The sequence below is a fragment of the Oncorhynchus nerka genome, linkage group LG21 (genome assembly GCF_034236695.1).
Source record: "Oncorhynchus nerka isolate Pitt River linkage group LG21, Oner_Uvic_2.0, whole genome shotgun sequence".
Lineage (NCBI taxonomy): Eukaryota > Metazoa > Chordata > Actinopteri > Salmoniformes > Salmonidae > Oncorhynchus > Oncorhynchus nerka.
The window spans coordinates 3,556,891-3,576,651 of record NC_088416.1 but is presented as its reverse complement, the minus strand read 5'-3'; the positions used below and the strand labels follow the sequence as shown (position 1 = coordinate 3,576,651).

At 42.1% G+C, this 19,761-nt stretch overlaps 1 protein-coding gene across 1 annotated transcript in view; it reads right to left on the bottom strand.

Annotated features, from left to right (window-relative positions):
* Window positions 1-19,761, bottom strand: part of LOC115103696 (VPS10 domain-containing receptor SorCS3-like) — a 218,064-nt gene that overhangs the window by 105,154 nt on the left and 93,149 nt on the right. The window contains exon 2 of the mRNA XM_029624570.2: window positions 13,938-14,005. Coding sequence (XP_029480430.2) covers window positions 13,938-14,005 — 68 coding nt within the window. The remainder of the gene's footprint in view (window positions 1-13,937; window positions 14,006-19,761) is intronic.

The following is a 19,761-nucleotide window of genomic DNA, read 5'->3' as shown; positions in this document are numbered from 1 at the left end:
CACTTAATTTCACAATTACACAATTAATCTAACCTTCTAACCTAACAATACCACTTCACACTTCTCACAACATGAAATAATTACCAGACTCGATATCCATTGCATTCGACATCCACTCGTACAGTGCAATCCCATTTCAGATCATTATAATATTGTATAATGTCACTTTTATTAACACTAATTCCTGTCAGTTGTCATCATCTGACTTCACCTTACAGCACATCATTCAATCAAGCGTCTAATAAGGGGATGGAGAGGGAAGAGGATCATGCTTACATTATCAGATGGAGGGACAACTGCACAAGGAAAAACCATACAAACCAGTTGTCATTGTCAGTCTTATTTTCGTCTGAATTTCTATCTGAAAAGCTCCTCATAAAAGAAAGGTGGATGTGTTTTGTGTTCTGAAGAGAGGTATTAACGTTGAAAACCCATAGCTACATACAGATAAAGTCAGGGTTGTGGAGTAACAGATGCATGTAAAACACTGTAACTGTAATCCGGTAAATTACCAGAAAAAAATTGTTATCGGATTACAGATACTTTTGTAAAACTAGATGATTACTTTGAGGATTACTTTGAAATTCAGAAAGGATGTTTGCGAAACAAAATCTTTGACACTTCTCTGTTTTCTCAATAACATTCAAATCCTGTCACGTTCTGACCTTAGTTCCTTTATGTCTTTGTGTTAGTTTGGTCAGGGCGTGAGTTGGGGTGGGTAGTCTATGTTCTTTTTTCTATGTAGTATTTATGTGTTTGGCCTGGTATGGTTCTCAATCAGAGGCAGGGGTCGTTCGTTGTCTCTGATTGAGAATCATACTTAGGCGGCCTGTTTTCCCCATTTTAGTGGTAGGTGGTTGTTTTCTGTCTCTGTGTCTTCACCAGACAGAACTGTTTCGTTTTCATTCGTTCTCCTTGTTATTTTGTTTTTTTGTGTTCAGTGTTAATACATTTCAACATGGACACGTACCACGCTGTATATTGGTCCGAATCTTCACACTCCACATCAGAGGAAGACGAATCTTGTTACAAATCCGCATTGAAAAAAAGGCACAAGTTTCAGTTTGTTCCACCTGAGAGAGTCTGACCACAAGTCAGAGAACACTATGATGACACACCAAATGTGTTTGATGGGATCGCGGGAAATGAGCAGGAATAGGCTTTTTTGTATGCTAAAGTCCATGTTATGTCTTCCAATGGTGCGACTGCTGTCGGCACCCAAAGATTATCCAGCTTGAATAAATGTTTGGAGGTAAGGATGACTGCAGTTTGTGATATCTACATAGCGCATTGGGAAAGGGGGATACCTAGTCAGCTGTCCAACTGATTGTATTCAACTGAAATGTGTCTTCCGCATTTAACCCAACTCCTCTGAATCAGAGGGGTGCGGGGGGACGCCATAATCGACATCCACGTCTTCGGCACCCAGGGAACAGTGGGTTAACTGCCATGCTCAGAACAATAGATTTTTTATCTTGTCAGTTTGGTGATTCGATCCAGCAACATTCCGGTTACTGGCCCAACGCTCTAACCACTAGGCAACTGTACCTTCCAAATCACACTGCTGCTCTCTCATGTAGCTATTTCACAAATCTAAATGTGTATTTGAACCCAAATACTGTCACACCCTGATCTGTTTCAAGTGTCTTTGTGATTGTCTCCACCCCTCTCCAGGTGTCGCTCATCTTCCCCAATATCCCCTGTGCATTTATACCTGTGTTCTCTTCTTGTCTTTTGCGAGTTCATCTTGTTTGTCAAGTCAACCAGCGGATTTGTCTCAGCTCCTGCTTTTCCCAGTCTCTCGTTTTCTCGCCCTCCTGGTTGGTACCCTTGCCTGTCCTGACTCTGAGCCCGCCTGTCTGACCACTCTGCCTGCCCCTGACCCTAAGCCTGCCTGCCTCACCACTCTGCCTGCCCAGACAATAAGCCTGCATGCCTTACCACTCTGCCTGCCCTAACCCTAAGCCTGCCTGCCTTACCACTCTGCCTGCCCCTGACCCTAAGCCTGCCTGCCTTACCACTCTGCCTGCCCCTGACCCTAAGCCTGCCTGCCTTACCACTCTGCCTGCCCTAACCCTAAGCCTGCCTGCCTTACCACTCTGCCTGCCCCTGACCCTAAGCCTGCCTGCCTTACCACTCTGTCTGCCCTGACCCTAAGCATGCCTGCCTTACCACTCTGCCTGACCCTGACCCTAAGCCTGCCTGCTTTACCACTTTGCCTGCCCCTGACCCTAAGCCTGCCTGCCTTACCACTCTGCCTGCCCTGACCCTAAGCCTGCCTGCCTTACCACTCTGCCTGCCCCTGACCCTAAGCCTGCCTGCCTTACCACTCTGCCTGCCCCTGACCCTAAGCCTGCCTGCCTTACCACTCTGCCTGCCCTGACCCTAAGCCTGCCTGCCTTATCACTCTGCCTGCCCTGACCCTAAGCCTGCCTGCCTTACCACTCTGCCTGCCCCTAACCCTAAGCCTGTCTGCCTTACCACTCTGCCTGCCCTGACCCTAAGCCTGCCTGCCTTACCACTCTGCCTGCCCTGACCCTAAGCCTGCCTGCCTTACCACTCTGCCTGCCCCTGACCCTAAGCCTGCCTGCCTTACCACTCTGCCTGCCCTGACCCTAAGCCTGCCTGCCTTACCACTCTGCCTGCCCCTGACCCTAAGCCTGCCTGCCTTACCACTCTGCCTGCCCTGACCCTAAGCCTGCCTGCCTTACCACTCTGCCTGCCCTGACCCTAAGCCTGCCTGCCTTACCACTCTGCCTGCTCTGACCCTAAGCCTGCCTGCTGACCTGTACCTTTGCCCCATCTCTGGATTATTGACCTCTGCCTACCCTGACCGTGAGCCTGCCGTCCTGTACAGTGCCTTGCAAAAGTATTCATCCCCCTTGGTGTTTTTCCAATTTTGTTGCATTACATCCTGTCATTGAAATAGATTTTTTTATTACAAGTAACAGACATACACCAAATAGTCAAAAGAATGGTGTATGCATATTTACAGTGAGGGAAAAAGTATTTGATCCCCTGCTGATTATGTGTTTTTTTAGTTTAGTGATTTTAATTTGATTAGGTTAGCTGAAATTTTGTTTTACATTTATTTTCAGTTTTGTTTTACATCACTCTCATACGGAGAGATGTGTGTAAAACATGGGGGAGGATTCCGTTTTTTGAGGGTTTGAATTGAAGTTATAAAACTTAAGTGATATGTGAATGAGTGTATTGTATTGTTGAGTGTATTGTATTTGTTGTGTTTGTTTTGTTCTATTCCCGAGGTGTATAGGTCTAACCTTTTGATCCTTGGCTCTACGATGGAGTTGACAGTGAGATGGGGAGTATAAACCAATTTGAAAGAATAGTTTCAATAGAATGTTTTGATATTCTCTGTGAAATATGTTTAGATATGTGTGTTAAGAATAATTGGTAAAAGTAATAATTTATCATGTAGTTAACTTCTTGCGTCGAGCCATCCCGGATCCGGTATCGTGACTACAGCCTCAAGCTCATTACCATAACGCAACGTTAACTATTCATGAAAATCGCAAATGAAATGAAATGAATCTATTTGCTCTCAAGCTTAGCCTTTTGTTAACAACACTGTCATCTCCGATTTTCAAAATATGCTTCTCAACCATTGCAAAACAAGCATTTGTGTAACAGTATTGATAGCCTAGCGTAGCATTTAGCGTTAGCATTCAGCAGGCAACATTTTCACAAAAACCAAAAAAGCATTCAAATAAAATAATTTACCTTTGAAGAACTTTGAATGTTTTACATTTACATTTACATTTAAGTCATTTAGCAGACGCTCTTATCCAGAGCGACTTACAAATTGGTGCATTCACCTTATGACATCCAGTGGAGCAGCCACTTTACAATAGTGCATCTAAATCTTTTAAGGGGGGTGAGAAGGATTACTTTATCCTATCCTAGGTATTCCTTAAAGAGGTGGGGTTTCAGGTGTCTCCGGAAGGTGGTGATTGACTCCGCTGTCCTGGCGTCGTGAGGGAGTTTGTTCCACCATTGGGGGGCCAGAGCAGCGAACAGTTTTGACTGGGCTGAGCGGGAACTGTACTTCCTCAGTGGTAGGGAGGTGAGCAGGCCAGAGGTGGATGAACGCAGTGCCCTTGTTTGGGTGTAGGGCCTGATCAGAGCCTGGAGGTACTGAGGTGCCGTTCCCCTCACAGCTCCGTAGGCAAGCACCATGGTCTTGTAGCGGTTTTCAATGAGGAGACTCTCAGATAGCAAATGTTCAGTTTTTCCTGAAAGATTATTTGTTTAGGACAAATCGCTCCGTTTTCTGCGTCACGTTTAGCTACGAAAAAAACCTGTATCCAGGATTGTGTAAATCTATCCGCAAGCTCATTAGCATAACACAACGTTAACTATTCATGAAAATCGCAAATGAAATGAAATTAATCTATTTGCTCTCAAGCTTAGCCTTTTGTTAACAACACTGTCATCTCAGATTTTCAAAATATGCTTTTGAACCATAGCTAAACAAGCATTTGTGTAACAGTATTGATAGCCTAGCATAGGATTATGCCTGTCTTTCAGCATGCAACATTTTCACAAAAACCAGAAAAGGATTCAAATAAAATCATTTACCTTTGAAGAACTTCAGATGTTTTCAATGAGGAGACTCTCAGTTAGATAGCAAATGTTCAGTTTTTACAAAAAATATTATTTGTGTCGACTAATCGCTCCGTTTTGTTCATCACATTTGGGTAATATATATATATATATATATATATATATATATATATATATATATTAAAGTCATTAAAACGTGAACTTTTTTCCAAATTAACTCCATAATATCGACAGAAACATGGCAAACCGATGTTTAGAATCAATCCTCAAGGTATTTTTCACATATCTATCGACGATAAAATCCTTCGTGGCAGTTGACTTTCTCTTCTGAAGAAATGGAACGCGCATGGACCTACAGATTACGCAATAATTTCGACACTGGACACTGGGCGGGACACCAGGTATATGTAGTCTCTTATGGTCAATCTTCCAATGATATGCCTACAAACACGTCACAATGCTTGGAGAAACGACACAAAGGGCAGGCTTATTCCTGGCGCATTGACAGCCATATAAGGAGACATTGGAACACAGCGCCTTCAGAATCTGGGGCATTTCCTGTATGAAACTTCATCTTGGTTTCGCCTGTAGCATTAGTTCTGGGGCACTCACAGATAATATCTTTGCAGTTTTGGAAATGTCAGAGTTTTGTCTTTCCAAGGCTGTCAATTCCATGCATAGTCGAGCATCTTTTCGTGACAAAATATTGCGCTTAAAACGGGCACGTCTTTTTATCCAATAATGACATAGCGCCCCCATAGGTTGAAGAGGTTAATGAACTGAACTGAACTAAACTGTTGTTCTGATCTGTTCTTTCGAGGTTATCATGAAAAGTGACATCAGACGGTATCTTAATGCATGGAAGAGATAATAGGACCGAATGGTGTGTGTACCTCAAAACCCCCTCTAACTGGCTGAAGAAGAGTGACAAAGGTGTTGAAGGAGGATTTCCAAACCACTTCTACCGAGAGAAAAGAACCAAGCCAGAAATTGGTGTACAGTCTCAGATCTAAGCTATCAACTGCTTTCATGTTTCTCTCATACTGTGATGATTCCACTTGGAGTGATCATGGAGAAAGATCTGTTCTAACATTTTCTTATGATGCTGGTATATTGGTTGACGAATGGACAAGACATGAGTGGTAAAGATGAGACATTGAAATTGGGACCTTATCATGGGCCGTCCACTTTGAACTGTAAAGCTATCTGAAGAAAAACGAAAGAGATGCCAGAAGAAGCAGTGCTGAGAGGGGGGGTTGGTCAACTGTGCCATTACATTGTTTATACTTTTGTGGTATGAGGTTGATTGAAGAGGTCTACACCATGTAAATTGTAGTAATCTAGATTAAGAATGCATTGAGATACTGATCTGTATTATAATCATGATTAAAAAAGTTAATAGTAGAATTATGGGATAATTATACTGAATGTAAGTAAATCTGCTAATATTGATGTGTGTTAAATTGAGGTTTTTACTTTGAGTGATAAGACAAATTTGAATCACTGAGGAATGCTATTCTAAATATTGGTTGGATAAATAGTTGGGTTGTTACTTATGATTTGGAATATGAATGATTTCAATGACCTATTCTCTATTCCTGAGTATATTTCTGAGCATGAGGACTTAGAGGGATGTATGTCCTATATGTTGTGAGGAGGCCTGTGTTTAGACACTGGTTCTCATGTAACTTAAAGAGCATAAATATGTTATATTTTTATTTTCCTCAAATGGATTATTCTGTGTTATTAAAGATGTGCAAGTTTGTCTTGTAGAGTAAAGTTTGTAAACTTAGTTTCAGAAGGGAGGAAGCTTACATATAAGCTAAGGTATTTGACATTGAGGGGATTTGAATTTTTATTTATTTTTATATTTCGAGTATGTAATTAATATTCTGATTCTTTAGAAGGGACAATGTCCCTTGAGAGGGGAATGTTGGGGAATAATCAGAATTGGTTGGTAACATAGGTAAGATGTTTTATATTCATCATATGTTTGTAAGTTACTTCTCTTCAGAATGTTATTTTTGTACAATACTGTGGCGGGGTTTCAGTATCTGTTCTCTGTCAAGACTAAGTTGTTTGGGCCGGAGAGAGGGGAGAGGTCAAGCGTGTATCTCTTGGCTCCACAATGTCTGTGTGCCAGTCAGTGTGTCTCTGTGATCTTGTCAAGATAGGATGGATTTGATATATGCCTGTTGATGTGGAGGATTGGTTTATGGTTCTGAGTTGGAGAAAGGAGACAAAGCTGAAAGATGAATTATGCCTATTCTGTCTCACTATGTGTCTTTGCTATAAAGGACCTCAGTTGAAATGTGTGCGGGACTCTCAGAGAATTCATTGAGAGACACTGAATTGATCTGAGAGTCACAGGGTTGTGATAGAGCTCATATAATTAAAGATGGACTTTGATAACTAACTCTGACTTGTGTGTGTGGTTTGATCTCATGATTTGGTAAATAGAGGAAATTTCCACGACACTTGGCAGTGTGTTTTGGTTCATTGTCATGCTGGAATACCCATCCACGACCCATTTTCAATGCCCTGGCTGAGGGAAGGAGGTTCTCACCCAAGATCTGACGGTACATGGCCCCGTCCATCCTCCCTTTGATGCGGTGAAGTTGTCCAGTCCCCTTAGCAGAAAAACACCCCCAAAGAATAATGTTTCCTCCTCCATGTTTGACTGTGGGGATGGCGTTCTTGGCGTCATAGGCAGCATTCCTCCTCCTCCAAACACAGCGAGTTGAGTTGATGCCAAAGGGCTCCATTTTGGTCTCATCTGGCCACAACACTTTCACCGAGTTGTTATCTGAATCATTCAAATGTTCATTAGCAAACTTCAGACGAGCATGTATATGTGCTTTCTTGAGCAGGGGGACCTTGCGGGCGCTGCAGGATTTCCATCCTTCACGGCGTAGTGTGTTACCAATTTTTTTCTTGGTGACTAAGGTCCCAGCTGCCTTGAGATCATTGACAAGATCCTCCAGTGTAGGTCTGGGCTGATTCCTCACCGTTCTCATGATCATTGCAACTCCACGAGGTGAGATCTTGCATGGAGCCCCAGGCCGAGGGAGATTGACAGTTCTTTTGTGTTTCTTCCATTTGTGAATAATCGCATCAACTGTTATCACATTCTCACCAAGCTGCTTGGAGATGGTCTTGTAGCCCATTCCAGCCTTGTGTAGGTCTACAATCTTGTCCCTGACATGCTTGGAGAGCTCTTTGGTCTTGGCCATGGTGGAGAGTTCGGAATCTGATTGATTGCTTCTGTGGACAGCTGTCTTTTATACAGGTAACAAACTGAGATTAGAAGCACTCCCTTTAAGAGTGTGCTCCTAATCTCAGCTCGTTACCTGTATAAAAGACACCTGGGAGACAGAAATCTTTCTGATTGAGAGGGGGTCAAATACTTATTTCCCTCATTAAAATGCAAATCTTTTTAGAACATTTTTGACAAGCGTTTTTCTGCATTTTTTTTTGTTATTCTGTCTCTAACTGTTCAAATAAACCTACCATTAAAATTATAGACTGATCATTTCTTTGTCAATGGGCAAACGTACAAAATCAGCAGGGGATCAAATACTTTTTTCCCTCACTGTATTCACCCCCTTTGCTAAGAAGCCCCTAAGATCTGGTACAACCAATTAGCTTCAGAAGTCACATAAATAGTTAAATAAAGTCCACCTGTGTGCAATTTAGGTGTCACATGATCTCAGTATATATACACTTGTTCTGAAAGGCCCAGGGTCTGCATCACCACTACACAAGGGGCACCACCAAGCAAGCGGCGCCATGAAGACCAAGGAGCTCTCCAAACAAGTCAGGGACAAAGTTGTGGAGAAGTACAGATCAGGGTTGGGTTATTGAAAAATATCAGAAACTTTGAACATCCCACAGAGCACCATTAAATCCATCATTAAAAATGGAAAGAAAATGGCACCACAACAAACCTGCCAAGAGAGGGCCGCTCACAGACCAGGCAAGGAGGGCATTAATCAGAGAGGCAACAAAGAGACCAAAGACAACCCTGAAGGAGCTGCAAAGCTCCAGAACGGAGAGTGGAGTATCTGTCCATTGGACCACTTTAAGCCGTATACTCCACAGAGTTGGGCTTTACGGAAGAGTGGACAGAAAAAAACATTGCTTAAAGAAGAAAATAAGCAAACACGTTTGGAGTTCGCCAAAAGGTACTCTGGTCAGATGAGACTAAAATTTAGCTTTTTGGCCATTAAGGAAAACGCTATATCTAGCGTAAACCCAAAACCTCTCATCACCCCGAGAACACCATCCCCTCAGTGAAGCATGGTGGTGGCAGCATCATGCTGTGGGGATGTTTTTCATCGGCAGGGACTGGGAAACTGGTTAGAATTGAAGGAATGATACATGGCGCTAAATACAGGGAAATTATTGAGGGAAACCTGTTTCAGTCTTCCAGAGATTTGAGACTGGGATGGAGGTTCACCTTCCAGTAGGACAATGACCCTAAGCATACTGCTAAAGAAAAACTCGAGTGGTTTAAGGTGAAACATTTAAACGTCTTGCAATGGCCTAGTCAAAGCCCAGACCGCAGTCCTATTGAGAATCTGTGGTATGACTTAAAGATTGCGGGACACAAGCGGAACCCATCCACCTTGAAGGAGCTGGAGCAGTTTTGCCTTGAAGAATGGGCCCAGTGGCTAGATGGGATCGCGACATACCCCAAGAGACTTGCAGCTGTAATTTCTGCAAAAGGTGCCTCTACAAAGTATTGACTTTGTTATGAACGGTCAAGTTTTCTGTCTTTTTGTCTTATTTCTTGTTTGTTTCACAATAAAAAATATTTTGCATCTTCAAAGTGGTAAGCATGTTTAAATCAAATGATACAAACCCCCAAAAATCTATTTTAATTCCAGATCATAAGGCAACAAAATAGGAAAAATGCCAAAGGGGTGAATGCTTTTGCAAGCCACTGTACTGTTGCCCCACCTCTGATTTACTGACCCCTGCCTGCCTTGACCTGTCTATTGCCTGCCCCTGTTGGATTATTAAACCATTGTTTAATGGATGAATTCAAGAAGTTTAAGCAGCCTATAAATCATTGTTTTTGAAACCAGTGGACAGCCAGCAAAAAATGCACAATTGCAACAGCTGCATATTGTGGATCCAAGCCTATGGAATAAAAGTGGGTGCTTTTAATCTAATTCATGCTGATAAAAAAAATCCACAGGCCTAATGGACACATGCTCAAACTTGCACCCTTTTGATAGAAAGGGGGAATCTGTAGTTGCTACATCCATTTTTGGACATATACATAATGTATAAGTCCAAAAATGGATGTAGCAACTACAGATCCATTGATTCCTGAAGAATATAACTTATAAATGCCTCATGAGCTCAGTTCAACTGTCACACTCCATGAGAACCCAAAATATAAGCTTGTTTTACCCCCAATTTTTGTAAACAGTGTAAATGTAAACAAACACTGTATAGCCTCATAACATGGTTAAAACAATGCTTTTAATATCATGGATGTTCAGCACTTGCATCCATAGCTCTGCCTATTAATCTGAGAGTGTTTACATTTCTCCAGGCCCACCCCTTAGCATTTTACCAAAACAGATACAGGGTGTCAGTAAAAAATAAAAAAAAATAAAAAAATAAACCTTTATTTAACTAGGAAAGTCAGTTAAGAACAAATTCTTATTTTCAATGACAGCCTAGGAACATTGGGTTAACTGCCTGTTCAGGGGCAGAATGACAATTTCGTACCTTGTCAGCTCAGGGATTTGAACTTGCAACCTTGCGGTTACTAGTCCAAAGCTCTAACCACTAAGCTACCCTGCCACCCCATTTTGTTATTGTTTCATCTGTGGATTTGCCCTTTAAACAACTACATATTATCACCATATGAAAGTGTCACCAACAAAAAGGTAAACAATAGGGCTATAGCAAATGCAGAAAATGGCATTCATTTTTCACATGTAAATAGCACTTTTCAGTAGTGATCAAAGCATGCCATTACATGAGCACAGCATTGATTTATTAAGTCGAATTAATGATCCCAATCAGTCCTCCAGGACAACAAAATCGTAAAACAACAGAGTAGGCCTTGCTAATATGTCCTTCGTTTTGGGGTCAATTTGGCTAATCTATACTTCCATATTTCCAAGTCCTATTGTTGAAGATCAAGGGGTATAACATTTATTGTAATGACTGGAATACTGATAGACTTTGGTTTTTAATGTAAATATATAATTTAATTGTATTATTATATGTGGTAGTGTCACGATCGTTATAATAATGAATGTCGGACCAAGGTGCAGAGTATGTTGAGTTCCGCATGTTTATTAAATGAAACTCACAAAACAATAATCAATAAATGAACAACGAACCGTGACTAACGAGATGCTACGTGCACTAAATAAAAACACATACATTCAAACAATATCCCATAACCTACAGGTGGACAGATGCAACTTAAGTATGATCCCCAATTAGAGACAACGATTACCAGCTGCCTCTAATTGGGAATCATACACAAACCCCAACATAGAAAATTAAACCTAGAACCCCACATATAAATAATAAACTAGACTAAAACCCCTAGTCACACCCTGACCTACTCTACCATAGAAAATATAGTCTTTCTATGGTCAGGATGTGACAGGTAGAAAGTGATGGGTTAGAAGAAGCCTACATAACCAACCTATAAAATAAGATTTAACATCCATATATGGCCAGCTATGTAACATTTAACATGGATTCATCCTGAAATAGATGTCATTCAATTGGTAACATATATTTTTGTCATCTTCTAATGCCTCTTATTTTTTATATATTTTTTAACCTTTATTTAACTAGGAAAGTCAGTTAAGAACCCATTCTAATTTAGAATGACGGCCTACACTGGCCAAACCCAGACGACGCCCTACGGGACTCCCAATCATGGCCGATTGTGATACAGGGGAAGGTCATCTAAAAGTAACAGAATGTAATCAGATTACGTTACTGTCGTGTCATGACTATAATTCATGTTTGCATGTTATTTTCTAAAATGATTACATACCACGTTCAATCGTATAACAATTAATTAAGTAGTAATCTGGGGCACCACAGAAAAAAGTTATTTATCCAGTTACTATCTCCCAACTAAACTCTAAAGATATAAATATATCTTACATCAGTCACAGTCAATTAATTAATTGTATTTACCTTCAGTCTCATTCTGAATGTTGCAAACTCTTGGATATTTGCATGAACCCTAGAATAAATGATGAATCAGCTATACACAAATTGGCTTAAGTATTTATTAACTAACTAACTAAATAATCACACAGAATTACATAAACACACAAACAGGATAGCTTACACATTGATCACTAGACAATGCAATGAAAAGTCTCTAGTGGACTAACCTGATATGATGGCTTGGTAGACAATGGAAAGGGGTGGTGGCAAATAAAGAGCGGGAAAGACAGAGTGGGAGAGACAGATAGTGGGCTTATTGTACATACATGTGAAAAATACGCCCATCGTCAATATGGAGAGAGAGTTTCAGAGTTTCTAACCATTTGTACCTTTCAGCTCACATTGCATGTAACCGGTCTATAGAGTTGTAGCCATTTCAGCGCGGGGACTCCCGTCCTCCAGTCCTTTTAAGCGCTCTGGCAAAAGGGCCGTTCTATGACGTCGACATAATGTCTGTGCTCACGTGGGTGCGGTAACTGACTGGTTCAAACTTTTTATATGAAAAACAATTCTCATTTAGAAGTCTAACATCACATTTCATCTTCTTACAAATAGTTTCATATTTAATCATATATGTTCCACAACATTTAGATGTAAATCTGATAACTGGGAAATATACACATTCAGAGATACAGTTATGTTGTTATACCATCCTTAATGAGATCCCAAAACAACAACTGATCTGACAATTGTTCTTTCAGTACCCAAGGGCTATTCCAACTGTTTGGATTACAGAAATAGTGTTTCATTATTCAACCTTTGGATGTTACCGTTTTGGTGGGAGGAATCTCCTTGTAACAAAGAGGTTTCTTTCACCTCCTCCTGCAAAGCCCAGAGGGAGAGTTTCTACAAGGTATTTACGACCGTGATAAAACCGCCAACTTCACCCCTCTCCTCCTCCACGGGAGAGAGAGGGCTCTGTAGAGCGGACCCACTGTAACCTGATCCTTCAGATCTTCACAGGTGAGTCATGACATTACTGAGTTTGGGTAATCCAAAAGTTACGTTACTGATTACAATTTGACAGGTATCTAGTAACTGTAATGGATTACATTTCGAAAGTAACCTACCCAACCCTGGATAGAGTGTTGTAGCTGGCAATCTAAACAAGCCCAATTACTGGAGTCTGTACTGGAGTCAAACATGGTGCAGTATTATGTGTAACTAACAATAATACAAATATGAATTGAAATGAACAAAAAAAAGATGAAGATTGAATCCTCCCTTGTTACACAATGGAAAATAAATGCTGTACTGAAACACATGGAAAAGAAACAAGGGTTTTATAGTTTTCATTAAATGTAAGTCTGTTTCTTCCCTCTCTCTACTTCCCTCTCTCTCCTTCCCCCTCTCTCCTTCCATCTCTCTGACTCAGTCTGACTCACTCAACAGGAGAGTGAGCTAAACACGTCACAGTCTAACTATCTGTGTCCCACAAACACACCAAGAGCCGCATCACTATAATCTTACAAGAATCATTCAACGTTCATTGTATTGTATTGACACACACAATTGCCTGAAAGGACCACAAGCTCTTACTGTGTCACCACTACAGTCACCAGCAAAAATAATAAGAAAAAACAGTAACGAAAGTAATGAATGAAGACATCCTGTCCAGTACACCGGTACAAAAATATATTGATGGTGGTAATGCTCATAGCTTCCCATTGACTCAAAGGGGGCTTATATAATTCTCCTTTTGTCAGTGTATTTTTAATGCGCTTGTGTTACTCTGTGTTGTTTTTGTGTTAGTTTCCCTGGGGAAGTGGAAGGGGGACAGAGGTACATCAGTGGTACATCATGTTAAACATGCAGTCACAAGAGCAGAGACTAGTCATTGTTCACCTGGGGCACCCTGCCCAATGCTCAGTAGTGCAATGCTGCTTTGTATCTAGCAGTCTTGTTCAAAGCAGTGAGGGAGAGAGAAAGAGAAAAGGGGTAGGGAGAGAGAAAGATGGAGGGGAGAGAGAGAGTAGAAAAGAGAAAGAGGGTGGAGAGAGACTGCACTATTGTTCCTATTATGAATCTGAATACGTGTCAGAGGAGGGAGGGAAAGAAAGAGAGGGAGAGAGGAAGCGAGGAAGTGAGAGAGACAGAGAAGGAGATATGAAGAAAGGCTACTGTCTTACCTCCACAAGGTGCTCTCTGTAACACTCCCCAGGTGAAAGTCGTAGAGTTTGGTCAGAATCAAGATCACCTGGAAACAAAACAGACATCACAGGTGTTATAAGTATGTAATAAGCCTTTAAGAATTGCCACAGGTTATTCTCTCAGAAGACAAGAGAGACTTGGCACACTTATGTTATATTCTCTTAGAAGAACACCAACCTACGTATTCCATTAAAAAACAATCAAAAGCAGCATAAACAACAAAAACAAGCATGATCCTGCCGTCAGCCCCTCTGTTCCCATAGCTTTGGTCTGAGTGATGTGAAGAGCGGGAAAGAGTGAGAGGGAAGGGGGTCTTTGATAACACACTGAAAAAGGTGACGGGTGAATCACAGTCTCTATTCTAGAGACCCAGTGGTCAGATTTGATATCACAACAGAGGACCAGAGAACTCTGTGTTTTTTTGACTCGGTGAAGCCTGAGGTGGCGTCTATCACAGAATCCAAAATCAAGCCCTATACCTCCTCCCTAGGCTGTCCTGTAGGAAATGTTCAACTTGTAGTGTATTTAACGTTTAAAAAGGCGTATGAAGTTTGCAATTTCTACTTTGAAATGTAAAAAGATATATATATATACTTATAATTCACATAATAATTTACATTCCCTTGTGCTGCAGGATTATATTCATGTATTCCTGTATTACTGTAGGTCCAAGCTGTATGGCAAACCCCCCACCTATTAGAAAGCAAATTGTTAAAAAGTTATTACCATTCTGCTTAGACCTATCCAGCCTAACCTATCATAGTTCTACAGAAGAGGCTAGTGGGTAGAAAGGGCCAAGGGATTGATTTGGAATTCAGCATATGGTAGGCTATAACCTGGGCACATATGGAGTCTGTGGAGGAGACAAACAAAGAGTAATATTGGGAAGACAACACTGTCTTTATATAAATGCCACAACAGCCAGATGGTCACAGCGTTACTAACGATTTACATTACCACCTCCGGGTTGCGTCGTTAATTCCAAGGTTGACGCTGGAATTTGTTAAATACAAGAACATGGAACAGAATGACTCGAACCTTAATTACTTACCATTTGTCATGACACAGATGACTTGAAAGTGCGCACGGAGGGATGAGTTTTTACATAATAAATGCTATTTTCACAGCAGTCGCTTTGTTATCTAACGTTATAAACCAAATAGAATCTGGCTTTAATTATTTATTTGCATACTTGTCTCTTGTTACCGTCCCCCTCTTTGCGCCAAGCGTATGTTTCCTTAAAGTAAACCGACAAGCCTGACTTGAGTCACTTCGCTGCAAGGTGATTCGCTAGCTGTCTCTCTTCGTCTTGCCTGACTACATTTAGAGATATACATCAGGAAAATGGAACTCAGGAGGGAGAAGGGAATAAAGCCTACACCAGTTGTTAGACATGACCTCGGTGGTCCATGTGTACAGTCCATGTGTACTAGACTGGCTAGACCTTAAGAGCCCCAAGTACTGGCCTGGACCCCACTGGGGAGCCACTGATGGTTCTCTCTGAGAGACGGTGCCACCACCCCGGGGCCTCTCTGCTCCTCCTAAGACTGTGAGCAGATGGTTCAGGCCAAGCAAGATTGCACTGCCAGAGAGGGCAATGTAGAGAGAGAGGAATAATAACATAGAAGAAGGAAATTGGATTCATGCCATGCCTGTAATATGCAAAGCAAAACTGAGCTTTTCTTGGAGTGCGTGTGCGTGTGCGTGTGCGTGTGCGTGTGCGTGTGCGTGTGTGTGTGTGTGTGTGTGTGTGTGTGTATACGTATGCATGTGTGTGTGTGTGTGTTCTTGCTTAAGAGTGTGTGTGTATGGAGATTCCTGAAGGGGTCGGATGTTTTGTCAGACAAGCTCGCTCTCCTCTGCCAGGGGGTGGCACCACACCGACAGGAAGCAGTCCCCCCCCATGACAGCATGAATTGAAAATTCACATTGAATAACTGGGGCACCAGCTGAAATCCCAGAGAATACTTTTATCCTGTCAGCTTGTATCACCGTCATGAAAATCATAATCATGTCTCCGAGAATGCCACAAACGGAATACAAACGGTGAAATCATTAGATGTGGGGCGGTTGCAAAGAATACTGAACATTCAGCAAGTCCTTGTAACATATTGTCAAGTTTGTTTACATAATGCCGATCTTTGTTGGTCCTGTTTAGTCGACTGACAATGGATTCAATGCAATACGAATGACACAAACTGTAAAGAATGACATTTTACTAGGCAGCCTTTTTTCAAGTATACTCTCCCCTCCCCGAAAACTCTAATTGACCGGCAATGCATGGAAGAATATGTCAGCTTGTTGCCTCGCAATTAACCAACTGTGGTGAAAACATTTTATTAGCATAACTAAATGTCCCATGTCCACAAAGACCCAATTCAAAGTAGCAAACACTATTTTGAATGCTGATTTAGCTCTGCGGCACGCTAATGATAGGTCACTAATGACTTTGAGAAAACAGTTAATCTCTCCTCCAAGCCAATCGGAAGTTTAATTGTATTAGCCTCGCAAACTGCTGGTGTCTATCGCCGGGGTCAATGCTATGCGGCACGGTTACAAGGACACTAAATTAAATGTGCTTTTCGCTAGCGAATACTGAATTGAGTATCTAGTCCCTCAGGAGTGTTAAATCAGTGTGGTGTGGTGGAAACGCCTGGCTAATAAAATAACACCTCAGAATGTCTGTGTCCTTGTGGATAACTGGCGCAGCATTGCGACCACAGTGTTGCACCATTCTTGCAATAACCACACAGTAGCGGTGTTATGGAACATGTCACATAACAATCATTTAAAACATGAATGTAGTAGTAGTTGACCATTTGCTGATTATATCTTCTTATTTTCTTGAGACACGTGCATAGATGTAGGTTAAGGAGACCTCTGCCTGTTTACACAACTATTCCTCTCATTCAAAGACTTCTCTATCTATTCTACTTGATTGCACACTTAGAATTTAGCCACGGCGCCTTCAGAAAGTTTTCATACTCCCCTTGAATTATTCCACATTTTGTTTAGTTACAGCCTGAATTCAAAATGGATTGAATATATATATTTTCTCAGCCATCTACACACAATACCCCATAATGACAAAGTGATGTCACGTCTACTCCCGCTCCTCCCCCTCTGGCGTTCGACATCCCCGATATACTAACCACTTCATCATGAGGCACACCTGGACTCCATTACCTCACTCTCTTAGGTTCTTTCCCCAGTCAGTATTGTTTCTGTGTTTCTGTGTAGATGCCACTGCTATGTTTTCTTGTTCCATGTTTGTTGTTTGATTAAATGTACCACCTGCTTCTCGACTCTCAGCGTCTTCGTTACAGAATACTGACTCAAACAATGGAAGCAGCAGGAAAACAGAATATGGGTCGATGAGCAGGGATGCCCTCTTCCTCAACACCGCGACCAGCTGGCACAACTGGGGACGGCTATGGAAGAGGTTCTTTGCAGTGTACAATGTCTCGAACATACCTGGGAGGCATTGCAGTCAACTAGCAGAGGATATTCTACAAGCAGTCGACCCAACGAGCCAGCACAACAGCCCATTCAGCAACCCGCTCAGGTCAGAGATGCTTGTTTGTCCCCCCCTAGATGAATATGACTACAACCCATCTACTGTAAATGCTGTGGCTTCCTACTTCAGTGCTCCCTCTACTTTGCCCACCAGATGGGAGCCCCTACAACCGAGAGGTACAAGGTTGCCACTGTTATTTCTCTGCTGACTGGGAGGGCGGCTACGGCCATCTGGGAGAGAGGAGAGGAGGAGCTAGATTCAAATGAGGGGTTCATGGCTCTGATCAAATGTATCTTCGATCATCCAGAGGAAGGCAGAGATGGGGGTGAGCGCCTACTCCAATTACGACAGGAGGCACAGACAGCTGCCGAGTACGCTCTCACCTTCCGGACAGTAAAAGCACCCAGCGGATGGAATGAGCCGGCGCTTCCTACGCTATTCATAAGAGGGCTGCGCGAGCAGGTCCAGAAGGAACTAACCTGTCGAGACGACATCCTCTCCTTGGACGAACCTCTCGACGGCCATCCGTCTGGATAACCCACTTTGGGAGCATCGGTACTCTCATCGCTTCTCTCCCTCCCTCAGTGAACACTCTGGATCAGAGCATGAACCCATGGAGGTAGAGGTCACACACCTCCCTGCGGCAGAGCAACACAGACGGAGACAGATGGGGCTCTGTCTTTATTGCGGTCAAGGAGGGCACCAGCTCCAGTGGTGTCTGTTACTTTACAACGTTGGGATCCACAAGAGCAGAGTGATTGTCACATGATCTCCCACCTCCTGGGACAGGAGTGAGTATTGCCTCTTCATCCCTTTCTGCTAAAACCTTGTTGGTGTCCATCACACTAGTTGATATCCCTCATGTACTCTGTCACCAGCCTTAGTGGATTCTGGTGCCAAGGGGAACTTTATTGACCAGACCCTTGCCTCCTCTCTTAACATCATCTCATACCCGCTCTCCTCTCCTTTCCCGGTTAAAGCCCTCGATAATCGGCTACTATGATCAGGAACCATCATACACATCATCCAACCACTCCCCCTCACCGTGGAGTCTATTCATCAGGAGAACATCCCCTTCTTCATCACCAGTTCCCAAGATCATCCTCGGCCTCTCTTGGCTTCAATTTGAACCAAGATTTGAACCAGCTATGACTGAGCAATCTTGGTATCAGGTATAAAAGGAGCAGCAAGACTGTTGGCTCTACGGTTTCATTATTGCAATATTTAGTCAATATAGAATAAAGATGATTGTTTGAAGAAATGACAAAGTCGCTCTCACTTGAATAGAATATTCCACCACAAGATCTATTCAGTTTGATTTTTATCCTGAAAAACTTACCAGTCCTTAATGATTACAAGCATACAGATAACATGATGCAGCCACAACTATGCTTGAAAATATGAGGAGTGGTACTCTTAATGTGTTTTATTGGATTTGCCCCAAACATAACACTTTGTATTCAGGACAAAATGTTAATTGCTTTGCAACATTTTTGGGAGCATTACTTTTTTGCCTTGTTGTAAACAGGATGCTTCTTTTGGACAGGTTCTGTACAGGTTTCCTTCTTTCACTCTGTCAATTATGTTAGTATTGTGGATTAATTACAATGTTGTTGATCCATCCTCAGTTTTCTCCTATCACAGCCATTAAACTCTGTAACTGTTTTAAAGTCACCATTGGCATCATGGTGAAATCCCTGAGAGGTTTCCTTCCTCCCCAGCAACTGAGTTAGAAAGGTGTCTATCACTCTACAGCCCTCACTCCCTCTTTCGCTCCTCCTCTCTACTCTCTCCCCTCTCTCTGCCCCTCCTCTCTCTCTCTCTCCGTCTCCTATCTCTGTCTCTCTTCTCTACCATTTCGCTCCACCCATCTCTCTCTCTTCCTCCCTCCTCTATCTCTCTCCCTGCAGCAGAAGGGACTTGAGTTAGTTATACACTGCAAGGAGGAGGCCTAATTAAAATCAATGTATATTTACTGAATGCTCGTTAAAGCGGAAGGGTGGTACTTATCTGTTTGGATTTTGAATTAAATACCTTCCATGAAATGCAAAGTGAGAGAGTTCTCACCTAACTATTGGTTTTTAAAACGTGATCGATTGATCACACCACTGTCATAGGCTATTACACAAATACACCTGAAACATACACAACACAGTCAATATTTATTTTCATTTAACTAAACCATCTCAAGAGAAATTGCTTCTTTTCGTACATTTGGAATATGTTACCTTTCACACCAACAGAAATGCACTGGTTTCCATATGTTCCCATTATGTGGCACATTC